The 25,221-nt window shown below is 31.6% G+C and overlaps 2 protein-coding genes across 3 annotated transcripts; one reads left to right on the top strand and one right to left on the bottom strand.

Annotated features, from left to right (window-relative positions):
- Nucleotides 1-1,085: 1,085 nt before the first annotated feature.
- LOC148616524 (uncharacterized) lies at nucleotides 1,086-17,170 on the bottom strand. 2 transcript variants are annotated; one of them, XM_088583637.1, is made up of 13 exons: nucleotides 17,078-17,170; nucleotides 14,800-14,881; nucleotides 12,959-13,137; nucleotides 11,939-12,097; nucleotides 11,300-11,522; nucleotides 10,598-10,668; nucleotides 9,586-9,713; nucleotides 8,946-9,121; nucleotides 8,456-8,599; nucleotides 5,469-6,104; nucleotides 4,888-5,014; nucleotides 3,388-3,481; nucleotides 1,086-1,470 (listed from the first exon to the last, which is right to left on the bottom strand). In XM_088583637.1, the coding sequence occupies exons 1-13, from the start codon at nucleotides 17,107-17,109 to the stop codon at nucleotides 1,425-1,427; spliced, it is 2,097 nt and encodes a 698-aa protein (XP_088439763.1). In that variant the 5' UTR covers nucleotides 17,110-17,170; the 3' UTR covers nucleotides 1,086-1,424. The 2 variants fall into 2 exon arrangements, with proteins under 2 accessions (XP_088439763.1, XP_088439764.1); XM_088583638.1 differs by having other exon boundaries at nucleotides 3,388-3,478.
- A 197-nt stretch (nucleotides 17,171-17,367) lies between these two features.
- LOC148616523 (prefoldin subunit 2-like) lies at nucleotides 17,368-25,081 on the top strand. Its single transcript, XM_088583636.1, has 3 exons — nucleotides 17,368-17,512; nucleotides 21,833-21,956; nucleotides 24,523-25,081. The coding sequence occupies exons 1-3, from the start codon at nucleotides 17,388-17,390 to the stop codon at nucleotides 24,694-24,696; spliced, it is 423 nt and encodes a 140-aa protein (XP_088439762.1). The 5' UTR covers nucleotides 17,368-17,387; the 3' UTR covers nucleotides 24,697-25,081.
- The last annotated feature ends 140 nt before the right edge of the window (nucleotides 25,082-25,221 follow it).

Here is a 25,221-nt window from a genome sequence, read left to right as displayed (position 1 = left end):
ACTTCATGACCCAAGTAGGACAATTTACAAAAGCTTGACAACAAAGACAATTATATATGAATAACTACAGCCTCAAAAATTGAAATTTAAAAAACTATTTCAAATTCATATGTTATAAATGCTATAAAATGATAAAGCATCATAAGCTTCCACAGGCTGGTTGGTAAAAAATACCATAAATATATTTAGTGTTATGACCCTGTATAAATGTGTACTTAAAAATAAAAATATCTTCCTATCTATACTGTGAAGCCCCATGCAGGTCCGGGTGCTAAAAGAATAGGCCTGCAGCAGCGCTAAGCTTGTCGTAAAAGGCGACTAAATAGTGCTCAGAACCCTAGCCGGGGACTAGGGCGCTTTGCCCACAGAGCAACTGGGATGTGTGCCCCAGGTGGTTGAATGGGGTACCCCTGGCGTGTTACATGCTGGGGTTGTCAGGCTATAATACGGAAAACCTGACCACAAACCATAGTGGTGCACCGTGTTGGGAAAGATGCCACGTTCCTCGCACGTTAAAGAACCCTGCTGTGGTATTCGATAGGAGTAGGAACCTTTGCGCTCCGCCACAGGAGGCTAAATTGCCAAACCTTACCCATCCCCCCTTTTTCCAGTGGCAATCAAAATTTGTCGACCCTATTATCCTTGTGACCCATCCTTTTTTTTCATTTCATGTTCATTTCATCATCCATTTCATGTTCATCGTCTGAATATAGCTGAAATATTGCTGCTCGGATGTTAAACCCCAACAATCAATCTATACTGTGAAAGTACTCTAATTCGTGGATACCAATTTTTAAGGTTAAGGGAAGAAACACTAGATCATGGATTTTTTTTAATTTGTGGTTTTGATTCAGTATACACATCAATGGGATTTCTCCTTTTCATTGGGAACTGAATTTAGTGGTCTGGCTTACCCACAAAAAACCACAAAAATTGGTCTCCCACGAACAATAATACATGTACTTTCACGGTATAGGGCAACAGTTCAAGATTGTAAAATGGAGAGTTGTAAATACCTGTGAAGACATTGATTCGGGAAAGAACACATATTTTAATCTGCCTGTGGTAAAATAAACAAAATATACTTATCAATAAATATTACTTTAATAAAATATAAATATATACAAATAAATTTCATCACTATTTTGCTTAAAATGCTAGCATTGTATTTTTTACAATTCTTCTTGCAGAAGCATAGATAAATCATATCTCTCTGTATGTCCAAGGGCAATAACCTTTGAGGCAATAAGAAGGACATAAGGTAAATAGACAAAGCAGTTTACCAGGTATAGTTTACTTCTACTGGACAGGCCTTTTAAAGTTTTTTGTTAAGTTCAAACAGCAGACTAGTATCTGAAAATTGGTTTTGGTTTCATCACCAATTGTCAAATGCTCAAAAAACACTACATTATTTATACAATTTTTTAGCTGTCTTCAGGGTCAAGTCTTGCTAAGAGGTCATCAATATGTCTGAAAGATAAGAAAGTACTAATTAGTTGTTGAAATGTTCAAATTCATTAAATTATACATTAAAACAGTAATCCAAAGTACCTAAGCATTAAAGTATGATCATGTACTTGTTCTTCGTAAAAAAGAACATTGCTTCCCCAAATAGTACCACAATTAACCTTATGCTTAAGAATGTAATGGAATATTTTCATGCTAGTTTAGTTTTAGTTGTACAAATGTAGTCACTTTTTGTGTCTCTTTTTTATGTTCTTGTCTTTTGTATTTTTTTTGTAATTTGAGAGCAGGCTTTGTACAATGTTGTCAACTATCAGTGAGTGACCAGTAAGAGCTTGCAATTAGGTCTAAATCATACTCCATGTTGAATGTTAGATGGTGATCTCGTGTCTTTTTATCATCAGGATGAGATCCTTATAGTTTCATAGGTTCTTATACAAACTCTTGTTGAAAACCTGGAATTTCTTACATGATTGTTAAGAAATTCTGTCTTTTGCATGTGTAGTACAGCTTGAACACATGAAAAGACAACAAATTTATATCATGAGATTAAGAAATTTTGGAGTTTCTTGAGGGATGACTGTAACATCTTTTTCTTCTGTAAAAGTCATATTTACTTATTGTCAGGAAGAATATCTCTCATTATTTCCCACGACTGTCATTGCAAAATCACAAATTTCTTGTGATGTCAACTTTGCGCTTGTTTTTACTGGATTATGCAGTGGTAAAGACAAGTACATTTTAACTCATCTAATATTGGTTATCTTAACTTGAAAACATTAATTTATGGAAGATTTTTCAGAATGTGTAGTTTTGCATGTGAAAAACATTCACAAGCACAATAGAAGATGTCTAATTCATAGCCTAAGCTGTCCAGAATCCTGTAAAATCTGACACACTATGTTTGTCTTAGAATTGTTTTTCTTTGTTTTCACTTCAATTTAATTGTCTGTTTTGAAGGTGTTGACCGGTACTATTGTAAACAGACAGTTTATTTCAAGCTGTCATCTTTTATTTATTATTGCCTTAATGTAAAACATCCACAGGTAAAAGATCTAAGGCTAAGGTCAAAAGATGGTATTGTTGTGATTTTGGCAAATTTTCCCTAAAAGTGCTCATTAAATTGACCTTATGATAATGAAAATATGTCAGTGGCACAAGAAGGTCATCATTATAAGTATCATATTGCCTCATGGTATTATGAATTTAAGTATCAGTCTTTGTAGATAGATGCAAATTCTGTAATATATGATCATCCCAAAAAGGCTACACATTTTTATTTTTGTTATCAAGTTTCTTTATAGGTCTTTAAGATGATGTATAGTTATTCTTTCCAATCTGTCTGCTCTGAGGAGATAATCCACACTGAAAATCCAACAGTTTTTATTGTATTGTAGTGTCATTTACAGAGTTTTCTCCCTTCATTTGGAATTTTACAGTACATTTTAAATAATTATTATCTCCCATGAACAAGGCTTACACGAAAAACCATGTGTTAATTTCTGTTTTAATACTGTAACATTTTCAACAAAATATCAAAAATAAAAATATGCAATCTTTCCAACCATTTTCCATTTTCACATTTTGCATGATTCTTAGCGGGAGTGTCACTTTAGTCTAAGTCAAATAACAAAATTATGGCTCTAAAAACAAAAAAGAGGAGAAAATGCACACTAAACTGACTTCTTTGATATAGAACAAAATTTCCAAGCATTACTTACAATATACTGATTCAGGTCAATGTAAACTTTATACAGAGTTCATTCTTCTACATTTATAATTGGTATCAAAGTTCTAAAGCAAACAAGAATGTGTTTTGGTCAATACCACATATTAGTAAATTGATACATGCAATGCTATAGTGTGGCTGCAATGTTAAATGGCAGGGCCCTTTCAACATGACATTTAAATTAAGATATTTACCTAAGTTGATCTTCAAATTGTGCCCTTTGTTGTCGTAACATACTAAGTAACTGGTCATCACTAAATTCCCCGTCTGATTCATAACGATCTTCTACTGAAAAACAATTTAAGTAGTACTCCAGCTAAAAATCATGCAAAATGTGATATATGGTTGGAAAGCCTACATATTTTTATTTTTGATATCTTTTTAAAATGCTTTAGTAAACAGAAATTAACATTTGGTTTTTCATATAACCCGTGTTCACAGGAGATAAAAATTGTATAGAATGCACTGTAGAATTCAAAAGTAAGGGAGATAACTCAGTAAATGACACTGATATACAATAGAATCTACTGGATTTTCAATGTGGATTATCTCCTAAGAGCAGGCAGATTTGAATGAATAATTACACATTTCGTAATATAGACCCATAAAACAACTTAATTACAAAAATAAAAATATGTAGCCTTTTTTGGGGTGTATCACATTTTTCAGATTTTGCATGATTCTTACGAAGACAGCTCCTTAATTTCAAATTAATTGAAACTCATTTTATGTCATTGTTTTAGAATCTCTAACCACTGCTTCCCTTTTCTGTCAATTAGTGTTAAAAAATTGGTCTCATTCTAATTATATATAGTGTTGCTCTTTCTACATCATACAAGAGAAAACTGTAAACTCATGTTTAATGAATTCAATTCAACTTGGTGGCTACTCAATTTTGTAACAAACACTTGCTTTACAGTGTATTAAAAATTAAATGGACTCATTTGTGGTGACTTACTTTTGCTTTTTACCTCACAAAAGTAAGTTGGTATACAGTAATAAACTAGTATGTTCAGAAGTCACAAATAATTTGTGTCAAAATATGATGACATGTCAAACTTCAACATCCTTTGTAACAGCTATAGTAAGACATGTTCTAGTAGATCAGACTACTACCCTAAATGAATGCTAAGATTACTACCGTAAATCAAAGCTATCTTCTGTTCATTTTCATCAGTATGTTGGACAAGAGAAACAGTGAATATCAATTTAAATGTACTTAGTATTTCTTTGCAGTAGATAGCGACCCAAATTTCAAAGAAGTCATGCTACAATCAGGCAATGGGTGAAGCATAATAAAAAAAAAAATTGAGAGGTTTAATTGCACTTCATTTAGAATTAAGACCAATAGTAAATTTCACAAAAACTTGAAAGTGTAAAAGCTGTTGTAAAATGATGTGACAATGCTTTTTTGTGTTATGTCATTACTTTGACAAATTTTTGGTGAAATTGACTATAGATTAGCAATATTTTTATGGTAAATTAAGTATTAAATTGTCATTTTTTACGAAGTACAAAAAATTATTTTACGAATCTATTTATAAAGAGGAAAATGGTAAAATTAGTAGTAAACATGTAGAAATAAAAGAGATGTAACAGTAACTCGAATTTGAAATAGCAAAATTATGCTAAGAAGTTGAAGGAATCATTACTGTAAGTCCATATACAGTGTAGTTATAGAAAAGAATATGTACCTTGATTCTCTGGTTGTGGCTGTTTTTTTCCAGTAGATTTCAGATATCTGAGAGGAGAACTAGCTTCACTGTCTATACTGGATACTACAGTACTGGCAGATATGTTAAACAGACGATCCTTCACGACCTATCATAGATTTAAAATCACTTTAACAATCAAAGCACTATTTTACGTCAGCCTAAATCAGAAGCTGGCAATGCAGTTTACAATACAATTTACTAGTGCTAAGAGATAAAAAAAAACATTGGTATAATTTTCAGAAAAAAAAGATTAGCAGAATTTAAATCATGATGGTTAAATCAAAACATACATGTATCTTTTAATGTTTTTATAGGAACAACAAAATGCATTTTAAAGTTTCTAAATTAAATTGTATTACTTATAATTCCAATTTTATGCAACAAAAACTACATTTTCACCTACTTTGGCATTAATGATAATTGCACTATTTTGTCTCTGAAGGCATTAATATGCCACATGCTTTTATACAAAAATAAATGTTTTGATTTTCATGATGTTTACCAATCAAATTAAATGTTACATGAACAATTGGAATTATCATTATGTAAATTAAACATACTGATCCAATGGCATGGTCTACATTTTTAGAATGTGTTGGTTTCCCGGACTGTTTTACTACAGGAGGGGGGCTGCTTCTATCCATCTCTTCCCTCTGTTTAGATGGTCGAGGACTAATTTTCATACTCTGTTCTCTTTTTCTGTCTTTTACACCTTTATCACTTTTACAACTAGATTCACTTTTCCTATCAACTGATCTATTACTTTTTTCTGATTTGTTAGAGGCATTGTCATCAAAACTTTGATAGTGTTCTTCAGTTAAATTGCCAGAAAGTTTACTGTCACTTTCTAAATTTATTTTATCCTCAATATCAGGTTTTTCAGCCTCTAAGAATTTGTACCTGTCATTTTTTGTATCCTCTTCACAGTAAGAATTCTCTGAATCTTCAATTTTTGAAGTTAATTTTTCCTTCTTACCTTTACTGTCTTCAATATCATCATAAGTTTGATCAATTTTATTCATAATTTTTGACTTTTCTGATTGGTGATTCACAATTGCCCTCTCCTGAACATTCCTGTGTGTACAAGGTAAAAGATCACATGTCATGTGAAAATGAGGCTCTACTTTTTCAGTTCCTGTTTGAGGTAAGGCAGGACTAGCAACAGGAAATTGCTTCTGTTGGTGGATATGTGAAGGCTGAAAGACAATTGTATCAATGATTCATATTGCATGCTTTATTATTTAGCTATTCTGATTCATTTGTTAAAATTCAAAATGTGAATGAGTATACAGATCCACTTAACAATCATTTTAGCATTTATCCCTCTTTTATCCTCCTAGCTCATGCTTAAGAACTATCATTTGTGATGAAAGTTGTTTTTCAGGTGAATGCATTTGCTGAAAAGTCACACTTACTATGAATTGCTCTGGCAGTTAATACCATTGTGTTAAAGTCATAAGAAATGAATTCTAATGTATTTGTAAAAGCAGGGATCTCCATGGATCAAAATGAACACATGGCTCACTCTCCGGTTGGACAAATTTTCATTGTGGTGTGTGTCCTTTTACGCAAAAAATAAATTGCCAAAGAAAGCCTGAGTATGATAAGGTTGAATGAGACTGATTAATAAAGCACAAGCTACAACATAGAAAGTAACAATCAACAATGGTAAATCTTTCTGTCTGTATTGTCTAACTCAATTTTACCAAAATAAAGTTTTCTCTTCCCTAGGCTTCACCATAGGTCCACAGCTCTAGAGAAATTAAAATCACTCATATGTGTGGTTATTTTGTTGATACCACTAAACAAGTTCTTTATAATTTAACCACAAGAACTTAGACAGTCAAACGTTTTACAGCTTTGGGAAGTCAACCTATCACCCTTTCAAAAAGGCTAAGCAAATTGGATTGCTTCCCTGTGTCAGATAAATGCAGAGATCATTGAGACATTGTTGTATAAATTTATGATAATCTTTCTCTATTTCCAATCACATTGATCTCTGTCAAATTGAATTCAACTCTTGATGCTTTCTATATTTTATAAAATGAAATTTATCAAATTTTATTCATTTAAAAAACAGTATAAATCATCAAACTTATTTGAATCTTATTGATTTTGTTGACGATGATAATCGCGACTTTGACGGATCAGAGATTTGTTTACACATGTGATTCACTCCCTGACGCATTAACCACCCGGATATTACCAATCAAAACATTGTATTACCATTTGAATAAACACACTCACCAATCATATTGATTTATGATAGGCATATAGGTGATTAGTAAGTAAGAGTAATTGGGAAATACAGTGCTGATTTGCAATGGAAGATGCAAATTTGAATACATGACGCACATCAAATAAACACATGGCGCTCATTTTGAATTCACAGCGCAAGGTAAATAACAAATGGCACAGCCCCATGCAAAAAGAAGTCATGAAGAACCCTGTAGAAGTACTTCCTTGTCAGAAAGTTAGCATGTCAAAAACTGCCCTTTAATACATACAGTACATCCAAATGAAATCATGAAATTTCTGGGTTAAACTGTGTCTAGTCAATCAAGTGAAATGATTACAGACAATATCATTTACACCTTTACTTCATAATGATACATTTTGATGCCCCTTTTTTTAAAACTCACCCCTCTTTTCTGGGGCTTGTAGAGGGCTTTAGCCATTGATTTCTGAGCTCACAGTAGAAAAATTGACAATTTTTCACTATGATAGGGAACAAAAAAGAAATTGTAAAGGGGTTTGAAGGGGCCAAAAGCCCCTTAGCTGATGGCAAATTTTGATGCCTTACACCTTTACCAAATACTACATTTAATACTGATATTTAATATTAAATCTTCAGCGAATTTTCAACAAAAAATAGTAAAAAAAAAAAAAAAAACATTTTTCTGCCTTTCTGAGTCACCCTGTTGTCTCTGGTAACCATTAACCTCTATAACCTTTTTTCTTAAGACACTTTGTCAGTAAATATTTCCATCAGGTCTGATCTTTTTGGACTAAATTTGAAGGATCTTTGAATTTTTTACTGGAATCACTTGTGTAAAAAAAAAATACACATCAGCCAAATTTCATGAAGGAAAGGGTTAAGATACATAAATAATAACATTTTATCCGATATTAAACCATTTATATTTGGTAATATTGAAGCATTTTGTCATGATTTGGGAAATTCATCCAGACACATCTTAAAACCTCTGTCTTCAATTTACCTTTAATTTTATACAAGCAAGTCATATCACTTAACATTTATGCCAACTATTTAAATACCATATAAAATCAGTATTACAACATTTTGGCACAATACAGACTGAGAGCGAAAAAAAAATATGCATATGTAAAAAAAATTTGTCTCTCTGTTGTTTTTATAATGCTAGAAAATACCTGTTGGGAGTTTTAATTTGATAAAGGGAGATAATCAACCATTAAAAAAAATTACCTGAGCTAACTCCAATTCATTTTCAGATCCACATAAGCTGTTAGTGTTAATCTTGTTTACCTATAAACCACTTTAACCTATACAAAACCTGTTTCTAACCTGAGGAGCAGGAGTAAAAAGAACAGCACCATGGTGAAGTAGTGAGTCTGGTGTAGGACCATTGTGGATATCATCTATTGTTAGTTGAACATCTTTACCAGCAAGTCTCTGCTTAAACTCTTCAAGTTTCTGATCTATTTCTTTCTACATGACAAATATAAATAGATTGTACTTAACTGCTTAGTATTTTGTTTCATGTATAAAGCCTTTTTTAATAGTGCTTTAACAATATTCAAAAAAATAAATAACTCTAAGGAAAACAATGCTATAATATATTTTAAGTAGCTTCTGTAAGCCACAGTTTCTATAAGTCAGTGAAGTTTATGTCCTTTAAATATCTATGACAGTTGGAAAAGACATATCAAAAAGCTTCATAAAACTTCTATAAATGCACCATACAATTTTTTTTTGAAGAAACTGAGAAAATGCAAAATATTTCTGACTAGGAATACAGTATCATTAGAATTAGGAAATATAATGAAGTATATACTTGTCCTGTTGATTTATCTTTGTATCCAAATTTGACAGTTGGAGCTTTAGAGGCACTATCCCTAGCCTGCTCCATCCTACGTCTCAGTCGCCATTGATACAGGACATCATCCTCAGGACCATTGGGTTGTCTACCCTCAGGCTTTGGAATTTGGTAGGAATGCTTTTCTTGTTTCTCTGTTAATTATTCATATAAATGTAACATAGTTTTTGAAAATTTGATAAGAGGTTGTAGTTAAGTATTTTTATTTCAAATATAAGTTGTTTGCAAATTTACAATTTAAATGAATCTGATTTTTGACAGCTGTGGACTTATTTCAAAACAGGTTGTTTACACTTTTCTGTGAAATAATAGTATAGAAGTAATTTAGTATTTTCCAAAACTTGACATGTGCTTTGGTGTTGAATGAAATATAAAGTTGCATTTAGCAAAGTTTCAACCATGCATTTAACTCATAATAAAAATTACAAATGAAAACATTTCTTAAAAAATGTCCATGATTTTGACTACTTAACTTTTACAAAAAAGCACTAGTTATATCCCTCTTTAATCAATGTGTTCCTATCTAATTTTCACTCAGAAACTCAGAAATTAAGTCCTTCATAAAAATGTAACACCAATAATCAGACTATCTTCATACCCCATTTTCTGGCAAATGAAGGTCTAAATGGTTTCTCCTCCACACTTGTAACAGTAGAATTAAAGGACATGGAGCTACCAAGTCCATCTGTACTGACAATTGGGTCTGATGATGCAACACTACTGGCACTATAAATACACAGAGTTACTAAAATTTCTGACATGGCAGATTATTGAAAAAAATAAATATTTTTGTAGGACTCATAACTAATGGTCATATTCAAATTGTTTATTTGCAGGGATAAATATTCTACTTTAATCAGACATTATTTTATGAGGTCTACAAACAAAGTGGAAATTGGCAAAATCGAAAGTAAATATACTGTAAAAAATGAATCGTAATGGTAAAATCCGGATTTGAAATAGTAGAATTCTGCTAAAAAGTGGAAAAAATCATGTCTGTTAAATATTGATTATTGCAAAATGAAGTTTAATACACACATTGAAATATAAAATCACTCTAGAACATTATCTGTCTGTACCTGCATTCATATTGAAAATAACCCAATCATATTCTTTTCACATTGAACTTCACTTTCAATCATTATTTATATATTTTAAAATTCCTGTTTCTACAAATATCTCAAATCTTTAAATCTAAAAAAAAATTCAAATTGTAAGAAAAGTGTCGAAAACTGCTACATTTGTACTATATAACACAGTATATTGTTTTAGCTCAGCATAATTTTTTGTACTACAGAAAGGCAAAAAATTAATATTGTAGTTTCATTTATCTTTGGGAAACAATTTTCATGTTTGGTAAAAAAAACCAAAAAAAAACATTTAATATATAACAATATAAAAATTCATGATTTGTGGGTAAAAAAAACGCATGAAGTGGTTTATAAATTAAATGGTTAATTATAAGTGTTTCATTTACTTTTTCATTATTACTGGGGAACAGCATTGCTTTATTAATTTAAATTTGCAGTTTGTCTGACTAAAAGCACATATAAATATGTGCCCTCTTAATTTTCAAAATGAAGATCACAACTATCACAGTATATATTTACCTGTCCAATAACCTGTCAGCTTTTTCCTGCAGTTGTCTTGTAGCATGGTCTAACTTATTTGGAGTCAAAGCCTTGCAAATGACAAAAAACCAGAATTTTTTTAGTTGTAAAAGATGTGAGAAAGACACTTTTTATATCAACATGTATAAAAAAGGGAAAAAAATCATTGCACCCTATGGTTTTTAAAAAAAAACAATATCGGTGTCATTGACTTTTGATCTTGAAAATTAATAATTTACTAGATATTATTGAAGACTAAGTACAAAGGTATTAAGGAAAGGTGGTCCAAGGTCAAAGCCCCTAAATTTCTGACCAATGACCTTTGAAATTTCATGTATCTGGGCCCTAAACTTTTAATCCTTTCAAACAAAATCATACCGAAGAATCACTTTTTCTCAAGTGGACTTTTGATTAGAATGTTTGGAAAAGTCCAGGTTCTTCCACCTGAATCTGCTTAAAAACAGTGGTGTCTTTGATTAAAAACAGCCAGGAGAAAAGTACACAACTCAAGTGATCATTTTTAACATCAATTTTGTACAATCAGTTTTGAACTAATTCTTGAGAACATTTATTGGTTTTGAGAAAGTGAAGCCTGGAATGAAAAAATAAAACTTATATAGCTACATAACAACATTAAAAAATGCACCATAAAAAATAAATATTATGACTCCTCTCCTTTGCTGTCATTGAAAAAATACATACCACTCCATTGTCCCTCTTTTCACTGAGGCCCTTATATGGATTTATAGGTGAATGAGGTGTGAATCTTTTTGTTCGTTTAGCACCAGGACTTTCCTCTTTAGGTGTGGAGCTGTCAGTTATAGAATCCTCACAAAGCCACCAAAAATCTTTTTTGGAAGAAGATGTTCCTCTTTGTCTTTCCTCTCGACTCATTGGTTGCCCACTGCGGAACCTCTGGATATATCTGGAAAAAAGTTACATGAATTTATTCAAAATTTTGAAAATTTAGAAATGTCCCAACTGAGGCTAAAACATCTTGCAAAAAAATAAATTGAAGAAATATCTGAAAAGTGCAAGTTTTAGTAGTTGTTTCTAAATGAAGCTACAATGAAATGAGTACCGGTAAGTTACAGTGTAACAAGAAACTTGTGTAAACTGAATCCTTAATAATCTGAAATCTGTCCTAATCAAACACTTTTTAAAGTCCCTTTACATCAATTAAAGTGTACTTTGAACCTTGGTAAACCAAACTTCATCCAAAAGTCCAAAAGTTTAGTCAGATTTCACAGTATTTTACTCATGTAACAGTTTTGATCAAAAAGGTTTCTACTTTATACTTCTATGTTTATCTACAGTTACTGTCTTTACATATCACATTACTTTTGAAGCGTAGAACTGTCCTGTTTAGGATTCCCATTTATATGATCTTGCCCTCTGTCTACAAAATCTTTATCTGTGAATTGTAGTGTCTTTTTCAGATCTTTTAATCGGCCTCCATACTGAAGATACTCATTCAATGGGTGATCATCCTCTACAACACTGAATGTAAAAGGTGGATGGTATTTTAAGGATAGTATTTAATATTAATGCATTGAAACTTCAAAATTAATAATAGTTATAGCAAGAAAATTTTAGAAATTTCATCAATAATAAACGTATTTTGTAAAGAACTGAACTTCTTAAAATATTACAACCTACCAATACATTTCAGTATTTTTATGTGTATTTGTTAAAAACAACAATTTTTCACTGTAACCTTACAGTTGCATGCAAATTAGAAAGCTTTTAATTAACAATTAAACATGGCTGCTTCAGAATATTTGTAGATTTTTTGTGACCAGGTAGTATTATAATAATACCAGTAACTTGCATTTTCCTCTAAAATTAATATTACAAATTTATAATGTAAAGTGTAATTTTTACATTTAAGGTCGTGTAGGACATGAACTAACATTGAACTTATACGGTACTCAATGTATGCCAGTAACCATATTGTCAAAGTATAAACAATGTTGCTTTAGTCTCATCATTAATGGAATCTCATCATATGGCATAGTTATATAAAGCTTTAGCCTGAAATCGAAAACCATCATATGGCATTCTTATATAAAGTTTTAGCCTGAAATCAAATCCCATCATATGGCATACCTATATAAAGCTTTAGCTGAAATCGAATCCCATCATATGGCATACCTATATAAAACTTTAGGCTGAAATCAAATCCCATCATAGAGCATACCTATATAAAGCTTCTTGTCACAACATCAAGAGGTCAAGTGATAAAACTGTAACAAAAATATTGTGGACAGACAAATGGATGGACATCAACAACACTATATATATCACCTGCTAAGAGCGAGGTATAAAATTTGAAGAAAAAAAAGTTTCAACAATGCCAACCTGGATGGCCTATCTGTGCTAGGCCATGACTCATCAAACTTGGAAGATCCAGAGTCATCTTGGTTGGGCTTTAAGGTAAATGAATTACCAGCCTTTAAGAACAAATCATCATCATAACTTAATCTCTCTTTTTCTTTTTCTGGTTTCTTTGCTGTTTTTCTGTTTGGACTCAAAGCAGTCTGATAAATAGAATGTAATATATAATCACACAATGTACATATATCATTTAACAAGGTTCATCAAATGAGCATGCCAATTTACCACAAACTATGTACAAAATGGGATTTTCCTGCTATAAAAAGGTAAAAAAGATAAGAACCAGATCTTCCATATATTTTAGAAAACATAATATCCGAATTTGTAAGGACAAATATTGGTAGCTGCATGTCCATCTACATGAGGTACAATTTACAGTACAATAAAATCCATTAAAACTGTAAATGGAAGGAAACACTAGTAAAAGTTAATCAAAGTTGGTTTTAATATAATTATAGCCCACAGTTTTGTAGATGTACACCTTTTTTATTGTTGGAAAGGCAAAAATAAAAGGATATATGTCACAACTTAAACATACTATATTGTAAACAATATTGAACTATTATAAAATTTAAATACAATAAACATATGCAATATTGGGAAAATATAAAGAGTATAAAATTTGTGGCTTACAGGAAGATAACAACTTGCAGCCCTTCGAAGTATAAAATTAGTCGAAAGCTATGATGTCACAATACTTTGATCTTTTATGACATCATAACTTGTGACTAATTTTAATCTTTTTTGTGAGATGGGCTGCTGTACACCTTTGAATGGCTGAAAGTGAAGACAAAATTTATTGAACAGTACGAATCATGCTTGTAATTATAAATACAATGAGAAACCTTGGCGTAGTACAGTACATCAATACTTAAACTTTACATGTACACATGTAGAACATACCGGTCAAAGTACTTTCTATTAAAAATAAGTTGAACTGTCTGAGATTCGTAAATCGTAAAAACTTGATATTTAAAAATTAAAAACCTATGACAAATTAATTTGGCAAATGTTATGCTTATTGAAATTTTGACTTTAAAATAAAATATCAATTAAATGATCTAAATAAGAATTGAATATACAGTACACTTCTGTCAAAGTCATGCATGAGATATATTTAATTCTAAAGCATTAATCTACAAAAATCATGATAATGTCCATCTAGTTTGCTAAATGCACCTTATGATGAATATCCATCATCTTTCAAAATGTCTGAAAAAGTTACAATAAAGATCAGAAATTCAAATTAACAAAACATGTCATGTCTATGCTAAAAAGAAACTTTAAATATTCTTTTTATATTATGACACAGCCACATTACTTTGTTCAGATCAAGTACCTCTACCTTGAATCTTTTTAAAAAAAGGACAATTTCTAAGCATTTGGTGAAGGCGATAACCCTTTAAATTTTTTTTCAGGTATGCATTAGATATTTCATTGAACCCCATAATAGCCTGTTGGAAAGCTTAACTTTTATTTTCACTTTTCTAGACCTTGCCATGTAGAATTATTACCAAGCCAGCATGGTTTCTGGCCAACCAAAAGGACTAGAAAAGGACTTAATGTACACCGGTATACATGTTTCAAGACCTGTTTGTTAAATAATGTGAAAACACAAGTATTAACAAAGATGGGTCAGAAAAAAAAATGAGATAATTAGGCCTCAACCTTTATTATCAATATTAAAGTTACAAATAGTTATAAGGCTTGAAGAAAAATTGGAAAGAAGAATTAGAGAAAATTACAAGTACCAGCCTGTACTCCATGATCCACTCACTTAACCTATGTTGATTTAAGTATCTCACCTTCTTCTGAGTTACTGACAACTTTTTTCTTTCTGATGGGTAATAGTGAGCCTTAGGCAATGGTTCAACAAAAAAAGGATCTCTGGAAGAGATGAAAATTAGTACATCAATTTCCATTCAGACAATAGAATTTTTTTTGCTTCCCATCAAGTGCATATAATTAGCCAACATCATAGTATGTCTACAGGATTCTTATTAATATCTTTGCTATTTACCTTGTTTCCATGTGGCAGAGGTTGTACTTAGGCTTAGCTTCTCTTAAAAACTTATATATGCACAGAACAGGTCATTTCTTCCATGTGGGTCATGATGTTGTCTGAATAATTTTTTGCAATACTTTGCATTTGGCACATATATTAAATATATGAAAAATATGCATCAAAAGGTAGTTACAGCTAATTGAAAAAAAAAACAGTTTCAATTTCAATACAAATTCATGTAGGCTAGTGAGTAATTTAAATAGCTCTTCAGGTAGAAATCTGCCCTACATTACACCAATCTGTCCTACTTACATATACAACTACCACAGAACAACTGTGTGACTTTTTGGACACTATCTTTTAAGTTTGAATGGCTGTCAATTACGATGACTGTAACCTCTACATCATGCCATCAACCACTGTGTTTGGATAGCTTGTACTCTAGTGATTTACTTGTTTCTGATTGGATAACACTGTTCATTTTATTTAAATATTCGTAGACCAAGCCTACTTTTAGTTTAGTTAATTGAATTGAATACTGAAACTTTTTAAAAAATATTTGATGCTCATACATTGTTCCTAGCTGAAGTAGTTTGAAGAACTTTAAGTTATGGTAACATTCATTACACTTTTGCAAATTGGCCATGTTTTCAACTTGCAATATAAATGCTTGCACCAGTCCTTCTAAGAACCTTTTTTTCATATTAAACACTTATAAAAAAAAAGTTGTTTAAGACATGTTTGTAAAATGATTGTAAATACTAGTATCATTTTTAATTTCTTTGGTTTACATTGACTGTGTATAGAAGATGCCTTAAAATATAAACTTGAAAATGTACCAGTATAGAAAATTTAACAATGATTTAAATGGCCTCAGTGAGTTGTATTTATTTGACCTTCAGAGGTTAAGGTTATCATAATTGACAGGTATTCAAACTTATAAGACAGTGTCCAAAAGATCATACAGGTGTTCTGTGGTAGTTAAGTAGGACACGTTGGTATAATGTAGGGCAGATTTCTATCTAGAGAGCAATTTAAACAACTCAGTAGCTTACCTAGATTTGTATTGAAATTGGAACTGGTCTATTTCAACTAGCTATAAACACTAGAGAAATCCAAATTAGTAAAAAATGAAATTGTGGATCTGATATACACTGATGTCCAAAAAATGTCTGCAATATGGTTGAATTGAGATTTCTGGTGCGAGAAATTGTGATGTCACAAGAGGCATCTGAACTGTCATACTAGGATTCAATTTGACTCAGTAATTTCGATAATGGTCAAAATACAGCTAAAAGACAGAGTACAGTACTGATCATGGGCGATGTCTGAAAATGACAGGGCGACTTCACTTTGCTTTTTGTCGCCTGAGGGCGAATTGAGCAACTTCAGGGTGACTATTTCACCTGAATCGCCCAGTAGTGTGAGCCCTGGGTTTAACACACGAGCAGCAATATTTCAGCTCTATATTCAGGCGTCAGTAATTCTGAGACTTAATTGTGGTATGAATAGGAAAGCTGCAGAACTGTAACCCATTTTCTTTATTGACCATCTATGGTCTGCCAAAAAAAACAAACAAACATACAGACCATAAGAGTTATGGCTCCGTAGCTTGCATGGCTAATTAGTTCAGATAATTATGACACTTGCTGTGGCATTCTTTTTAATCTGACATTAAGGGAGGCGACCAAGCAAAATAAAAATCAGCCTTCAAAGATGTCATAATTTGTGGACTACTGGTCAAGGATTTATTCTCGCAAACCGAATGTTCGTCCTCTCCTGTGAAATAAATTATGCCAAAAATTTAAGAAAAAATGTTTAACACATTGCTGACTTTTTTATCTTTCAAAAATGAGCTATCATACAACGATTTTTATTGAAAAATACAATTTTGGTGATCAGAATGGCGAGAATAGCTTTTGTCTTGAAAACGGCGTGAATTATTCAGACCAGTCAGTAGATGCTGCATTACAATTTACATTTATTTGATCACTTATTCAAATATTGCATCTTTTCTAAAATAAAACATCTTAGAAAAATTTTCATACATTGTGTAGTTAATTGATTATTCGGTATACCTATTAGGAATTTGTTTTTGTTGTGAAATCATGTTATACAGGTTTCATGTTTGAACGTCTTTCAACTTCACCGCCATTTGTAAACAAAAGTGCTTGTTTAACAAAATTTCAAAATCCTTAATGAAACGAAACTTATGTAGGATTGTTATTATTTCCTTAAGCTATATCTCAAATTAATTATTTTTTCAAATATGTGCTAAAATATATTATACTGAAGATTAAGATATTGTATATGAGCAAAATATTTGAACATTTCATAGTTATACGTATTTTCACTTTTCGTTTTTTTGTAAGAATTTCAAGACCAAACATGGCTTCCAAGGCAAAAGGGAAAACTCAGGAACAAGTTATTGCTGGTTTCCAAGAAATAAGACAGCAACAAAGGAATATTGCTGGCAAAATATCCGAGTTAAATGTAGACTTAAAGGAACATGAGTTAGTTTAACTGATATTTTCTAATAGAATTATTTAAATTCATTTCTATCACCCACGTGTAGCTAAACACTCACAGTTATTAATATTGTTCTGTTGCTATCCAAATTTCAAGTGTAGTAAAGTTCTTCTTTTATTCCATTCTGGTGTCTTTTCTAGATAATATGAACATATTTGTTTGTAATTTGATTGCTGTGGGTAACCCTTTTATTTATAGTATTTAGCTCAATCACTATGGGAATATTGACTGGATGGTATTGAACTCAATTATACTTATGTGACCTATTTTTATGCAGTGATTTTGCTAGCGATCATCATTTTCGCTATTTACGAAAGGATTTCATAAATGACTAAAATGTTTTAGATCATTTTCGTCACTTGAAATTTGAAAAGTGTATAAAAAAATCCATTCAAAAAGTATTTCAGATAAATTTTCGTCCCCTTAAATAAAAATGTTGTTAAAAAATGTCAATCGAAAGTTGCGTAATTTCACCTGGCCTTATGCTCCGACAAGTTTATGACCCCAAGCTTGGTAATTACCTGGTCAAGCAGGTGTGAAATACATTCTATTGTTGTTAACCTGACATCCCTGACATGCGCATCATTAATGATTCTTTAAAATAACAACGATTTATCAGTCATTTGATCATTAGGACCACAAAAGATATCCCAGTTTTCTCACTCAACTTCAGCCGGTCGTTTTTGACTGCCAAAAAAAAGCTTCAAGTTGAGCCGAGACATTTCTGCTTTTAAGTACGTTTAAAATATAACTTATATATATCCTTATTTTAAAGACAAACCCTTCACGAACCTCGCAACATGTATATAGCTATCTTTTTTTTAGAAATTTAAATGCACACAAAAACAATGTCTCTGATGTGTGACTGGTCATCTCATGGATTTTAATTAATTTTAACGCAATAGCAGACAGTTAGGAAGTATTAATCAACAATAAATAATTATTTGATGATTCTCTTTTCTTCTTAAAACAAAATCACAATGATTGCGACATCTTCAATTCTACTCATAATCTGGGTCAAAGGTCACTAAAAAATTACCACCCAGCAGTAAGATATCATGCAGCAACCGCTTACAGAGTGCAACATTCTACAGTTAGCTATGCCAGTGTGGCCAACCTTCTTTCTATCTGTCTTGTTTCTGCATTATCTTCTGGTGACTGAGAGGGGATTTAGTAGGTACTGTCTGATCAAAACATATCTTAGGAACAGGCTCAAGGTTTCATCAATCAATTCTCTTCTAAAAATCTGTCTCCATCCTTCTGATTTTAGGAGTTTTAGGTTGAAGAAGGCTTTTGAGGTGTGGTGTTTGGCAAAGGACAGGATGATTTTCTCTTATTAGTTGAGTGTCAGGTCATACCATAATAGAAGCTTTTGTCAAATAGTAGCTATTTTTAGACTGAATGCATCAAAGCTTTGTCATGATGTAAAAATAATTTCTATTTTACTATTTTTCTCATAGTAACTATTTTATATGATTAAGTAACACATTTTCTTATAGAAAATAATGGTTATTTTGTTGTAACATTTATTGTTATTATTGTCATGCCTGTATCTGTAAACTTAAATGAATATATTAAGAGTGTTTATGTCTTTAGTTTATGATACTATTGACTATTTACAAAATTCTGCTGCACCATAATATGTCATTCGTGCTTTACACAAAAGTGACTAAAGCCCTCAAAATCCTAGCTAAAACCCTGTTTTTATGAACTTAATTTTCATGTTCAAATATTTTGCTTCTACCTTTATTAAGTCTTTTACGATTGTAGAAATAAATAGACAGTCCTTTTAAGAATAAAAGTGGTTACTTTTAAGAAATTTCAGCTAGTTTAAATTATCGACTGCTACCCGTACGAGGGCAAGTTCAAAATTGTGTTTAGAGTACTGTATCACCTATTTTTGTAAACTCTGTAAAATTTTATTTACTAGAAGGATAACAGTCGTGTTTAATCTTGAACAGATGTGAAACCTCGGAAATAATCACTTAATTTAATGGCATCCACAAATGACACAAGAAATGGACTGAAAAACAAAATTGTCATATGAAGAATACCATACCTCCAGGAATCAATGAACACTTTAAGAATATCAAATAACTAACTCCAAAATCATTAGAAGTCCAACCTCCTCATGGGGCGAAAGTAGCATGACATCAAATAAAAAATGCATTCTAAGAAATGCATTCTGTACCAAATCAATTATTTGGGGAAACTCACTCTCATTAACGGAGAGCGTTTCTTAAGAAACTACATAAGGACCAATGTCTTTCAAGTTTGTCATAATTTTCTATGGATAGTTACCACATAACAGTCACATGAATTCATTGAACAATGTCCTTAGAAGGTCATGACTTCAAAACAATTTTTACCAAAATAAGATGTCTTAATTATCTTGGGCATTGAATTTGAAAACAAATGGGCATAAGTTAAAGCAAATAAAAGTGGAGGATATTATTTATTTACAATTTACCTACCACTTCTCTGCCCACCATGACTGGTAGCCTTACACAGGTAAATTTAAGAAGACATGCGCTGCAGTATGTCTAATCAGAAGTGACAGTGACTACCAATTAACAAATGTAAACAGTTGGCAAAAACAGGTGAAGAGACCATATTTCTCATTTGCAAGGGGTTTAAACCCATGGTCATCTATTTTGGAGGGTGTTTGTCAATTGGCGCCAGAAATAGTTAAGTTTTAACCTTGTTAAATAGACACGTAGCGAAACCTGCATTTATTTGATAATTTAGTATGAGTTGTAACTTTTATAAATGTTTTATCATATACTAAGTACCAGCAGCATGTATACATGTATAGCATATATTCATGTATTGACCTATAAGTTGATGTACAAACCTGTCAAGTCTGATGCTAAAAGCGAGAGTCATGCTTTCAAGGAGAACATCACGCTATCATGCTAATTCAGTTTTTCAGATTTTTTTCTCCAAAAAATAAAAAAAATCGATGTTTTCCCAGTTTGAGACTGGAATCAGAGTTCTTTCCAGCTTGTTTCAAATGCTTTTTCACTAGTGGTACCTACTATTTTAAAACAAAACCAGCTTAAAAAAATATTATGGAATGGGAAAGAATTGTTCTGTTTGGATCAGGACATGTAAGAGACATTCCAATAATATTTTCCTCGATTTTATCCTTAACAACTATGAACGACCTTTAAGCTTTTTTTTTGACATGCATGGTATAATCTTGAAACACATCATTGAAATATTTTGAAAATCAAAAAATCTATAGACTTTGACAGCTCTGGATGTGGAGTATAAGGTGTATCATCCAAATTGAAAAAAAACATAAAGAACTAATTAGTCAAATTCACAATAAAGAATTTTTGTTTGGTTTTAAAATCACATGTTCAGGTTTGGTTAAAGCACCGAGTACATGTATGACATTGTCATATTCTACTTCACACATGCATAGTGGTACTCATGAATTGTTTCCAAATGCCAATGTGATTGATAGGTTTTGTTCTCCTACAACATGTGCAGTGTTCATTCCAACCGTGCCCTTGTGTCATTAGTGCGGATTTTTGTATTATGCACAAAAAGTGTTGCATGTGGGTCCTGCAGGCGCAAAGTATATTCTGTAGGTCTATCTAAGAATTTTCAGATTTTTTTTTTGGTTCCGTGTCCAGATGCATTTCTGCTATTTAAAGAGCAAATAGCCTTGACTGTAACTGAAACGAAAGTAAGACTTTTTCTGGTCAAAATGGAGGTGGTGTCGCAGAAGACATGACCGTTGCCTCTGACCCTGCTGATTGCACCCAATAAATGACTGAATGAAAACCAACAGAATTGCTGGTAAACCTGGATAATTTCTTAAAATGGAATACTGAATGTCGGTGGGCCTGGGTGGGATATGATCCCAATAAGAGCAGAAAGATTCTAAGGGGAGCTGCAACATCAAAATAAATAACAATTTGAATCAGCAAAATGCCATTATAAATAAACAACGTCGACTTATATTGCTTTATTCATTTGAGGTCTAAACCTCTCACCTAAAAATGAAACTATAAAGTGTATATGAACCTGAGGCTAACTTCTTTGTTGGTTGAATCTCTCCTGTTATCATACTGCTGTTGCTCGGTGTTAAATAATTGAATATAAATGCTGTACCCATGTTAAAATGAGTACAAATCTACCCCCTCCAGGAATTATTTCTTAAATAATACATACATGTACTTGGTATAAACCAAACACAACAAAGAAAATGATACCTTCAATTTTAAGGTAAATGAAACAAAATTAAAACATACAAGTTAAGGGTAATAATTGTATCAACATTTTTCTTTCAGAATAGTTATAGATACATTAAAAGAAATGGAATCTGATAGGAAATGTTTTAGAATGGTTGGTGGTGTATTGGTAGAACATACAGTATCTGGTGTCTTGCCTGCTTTAACTAATCATAAAGAACAGGTAAGTTGTATGAAGTAAACTTCAATTTATTAACCAACTTAGTTTTTTTCTTTTCAAAAAAGGGAAGGGGGTCTAATTAGGAGTGGTCCAAGGTCTGTGACTTTCAATTTCTGACCATGTAGGACTTTTAAAAATTCTTTCACTTACTTAATACAAAGGTCATGGAGCTTCAACCATTTTCTTTGATACTTTATTGATGGATTCTGGTTTTCCTCAATTGGTCCATTGATTTTAAACCAGGAAAGGTCAGGACCTTCCACTCTTGAAAGAGAATTTGAACTCCTAAATGGGTTAGAGTAGAAGTAATTATTCCTTTCTGTTGAAAAGGGCTGTTTATATCTCTATAATTATTACCTAGCCTACATGTACATGTAGGCTAAAAATATGAAAAATAAAGTATATATTGAACAACCATTTTAGATCAACTACCAACTGACATACAGAATGTCTGATTCGTACTTACCTCTGTTCATTTGTAGAAGCACTTAAAAAAGCCTGTTAGGCACAGACCATTTTTCTTCTCAAAGGGGGAGTGTCCTGGGATTTTATGTTGAGTTGGAATGTATATAAAAAAATACTTGAAAATCTACTTTTGTTAATTGATGGGGGAAATATTGAAAAATACTTTTTTTCTGTCAATGGCTGAGTAAATAAAAAATTGTTTTGCTCAAATTTTGTATAATTTTTTTTCCTTTTTTTTTTTTAATAATTCCAGTACCCTCCCCCCATTTGGTATAAAATAGTTGGTGCCTTAACCCTCTATAACCTGATGGTGTTGTAAATGTGTGCAAGAAGGTTAAAGTGCTACCACAGATTTCTCAACACAGACTGAACCCATTCTCAATTGACTCAGAAATTTCCCCAAACAGAATAATTGTCCCCAAAATGAGGTATACAGACCTGCATTTACCAATCCAAACCCTTAGTTTATACCAACTAAAAATTTATATCATGCATGATACATGCCTTTCTATTTCACCATTTGTGGAATATGTCCATTACTCTTTTAACTGACCTCAGTAATTACAGTTGCAGAGATATTACAGTCACACATGAACTTGAACCAAGGGCTCTTGATACTGTGTATTTCTTAAAGAGTCATCATGCCAATCATTCAGAAAAAAAACCCAAAAAAACGGGAACACACTTGATATTCTAGTGTTTGTTTTGTCCAAAATACACTAAAAACAACAAATGTGTTCCCCATCTTCTTTTTGTTTTTTAATACTTGGCATAGTCATGAACAATTTTGCAAATGTGATTAAAATCACAGGTAGGGATCTTCATAAGCTGAGGAGAAGAAAAACTTAAAATGGCTACCCAACATGCTCTAAATTTATTTTTCTTAAAGATATCCAATAAGGGACTCATGTCTATCATTAAAATGAAATACATACAAAATCCACGGAAGAGGATAAATTTGATTTCTTTTGGTTGGAACAGCATGAAAATTCTGTCCATTACAGTTAAAACAAAGTACTGCTGGATATCTATGAATAGATATATAGAACGAATCAAAGCAGCTTCTATTTCTGTGAGGGATTAAACAGGTTACCATGTTATTTTTGATCCTCCTAATTTTGATGTGTTTTATTGTAGTCAGTCATATGTTAGAAAAAAAGAAAAACCTATTATTCCAAATACATGTAGAGTTCTTATTTGTAGAATGAACTCTCATATGTAGCAATTGGGCAGAAATTGATTAGTTAATGGTAAATTTAGAACTGATGTCGCGAATGGCAGAGCGACCCATTCTTACTTTTTCCTTTTTTTGTCCAAAATACCCCATAGATGATGATTATACTTTGTTTTAAATAAAATAAATAAGAGCCGTCCCAAAATTCAGCTCTTTTCATTTAGTGGTATAGATTTGTAGCATTTTACACATATTTGTTATAAAAAATGTGTACTCAAGCAATAGTATGTTAATGTAAAATGTATGTGAATTGAATAACATAAAGTTGAATTAACCTAACATTAAATTTGTGTGACTTTCACTGAAATTTACTTCATATGAACAGTTTCACATGAACTGAAACACAGCATCATAAATACAGTGTTTAGTAACTCAGTATTGGTAATAAATCTGTATGCTTTATTTTGGAAGGGATATTTACTATAAGGTTTTTTTCTAACCAGGATATTGCTGATTGACAGGTAGACTGTGTACAATGGAATATCAAGTTTTGATTTTACCAGTATAATCAAGCTTTAATTAATACTTTGAAATCATGTGCTGGTGTGGAAATTTTAAAAAAAAATCTTTTAAAAGAAGTAACTCTCTAGCTACCAGTAATCTGTGACAAGACAATAAACAATTGTATTGTCTTGTCTTGTAATCTGTGTGATGAATCTTGATATTATATTAAGGAATTGTTTATTTGCAATGATTTCAGTCCTGTCTGAATAATAAAAATAATAACTTCTGTACAAAATGTTTAGGTATACATACACAAGTCGATTTCCAATTAAAGCCTAGACTTTTCCCTGAACTGATTTTTTGCCAAAAATTAAAAGTTTAGTTATGATATATGAATAAACATTATATATCCATCTTTTATTACAGTTAACAAAAATGGTAGAAACTTTGACAAAACAGTTAGAGACAAAAGGATTAGAAATAAATAAATATAGAGAAGAACATAATCTACAGATAAAAGGAGAAGATTCACGGGGTCAGGAAAAACAAGAAAAAGATGTGAAAGCTGGAGGAGGTGTTTTAGTGGCTAAGGAGACATAGCACATTGCTTTCTTCAGTGTCATCCATCTCTATTTATTGTATAGTTTTCATTTTTGTGTGCATAGAACAAATTTGAAGAACAGTGCTAATATTTCTATGGAGTTGTGTTCAGTACATACCTTCAATTTGTTGTATTTTTTTATATACAAAACCAATTTTTGTTATAAATAAATGCTTCTCATTACATTTTATGTGGTAAAATAATATGTTTTAAATTCAATCAATATATTTTAGTGATAATTCTGTGAACAATTTGCAGAATGCTTTAATGAATGTAAGGTCTATCGTAGTAATAATAATTTGTTATTATTATATCCTTATTATTCTACCACATTCAGCTCTACTGTTAAATGAAAGTCAATAAAAATAAAAATTTGTACATGTAGGCATGTTTATACACCCATTTACATAGGGGGGTTATATAGTGATAGGGATGTCTGCCCATAATTCTATTATGCAGGATATTTTTTTTATGCATTACTCCCCCTATACCAGTGAATGGAATTCAGTGAAACTTTCACAAAA

The sequence above is a fragment of the Perna viridis genome, chromosome 5 (assembly GCF_037379345.1).
Source record: "Perna viridis isolate PV_CMFRI_1.1 ecotype Kerala chromosome 5, ASM3737934v1, whole genome shotgun sequence".
Taxonomy (NCBI): Eukaryota; Metazoa; Mollusca; class Bivalvia; order Mytilida; family Mytilidae; genus Perna; species Perna viridis.
Note: the sequence above shows the minus strand (reverse complement) of the source record. Positions and strands in the feature narration are given on the sequence as shown.

Bases quoted from the DNA above. Each gene is read 5' to 3' on its own strand.
- LOC148616523 (XM_088583636.1), top strand. From the start codon at position 17,388: ATGGCTTCCAAGGCAAAAGGGAAAACTCAGGAACAAGTTATTGCTGGT. The intron at 17,513-21,832 runs GTTAGTTTAACT...TTTTTCTTTCAG, and splicing joins GTAGACTTAAAGGAACATGA to AATAGTTATAGATACATTAA. The intron at 21,957-24,522 runs GTAAGTTGTATG...CTTTTATTACAG, and splicing joins TAACTAATCATAAAGAACAG to TTAACAAAAATGGTAGAAAC.
- LOC148616524 (XM_088583637.1), bottom strand. From the start codon at position 17,109: ATGATTTCACAACAAAAACAAATTCCTAATAG. The intron at 11,523-11,938 runs GTAATGTGATAT...ACTTTTTTCCAG, and splicing joins GACAGTTCTACGCTTCAAAA to ATATATCCAGAGGTTCCGCA. The intron at 9,122-9,585 runs GTATGAAGATAG...AATAATTAACAG, and splicing joins TTCATTTGCCAGAAAATGGG to AGAAACAAGAAAAGCATTCC.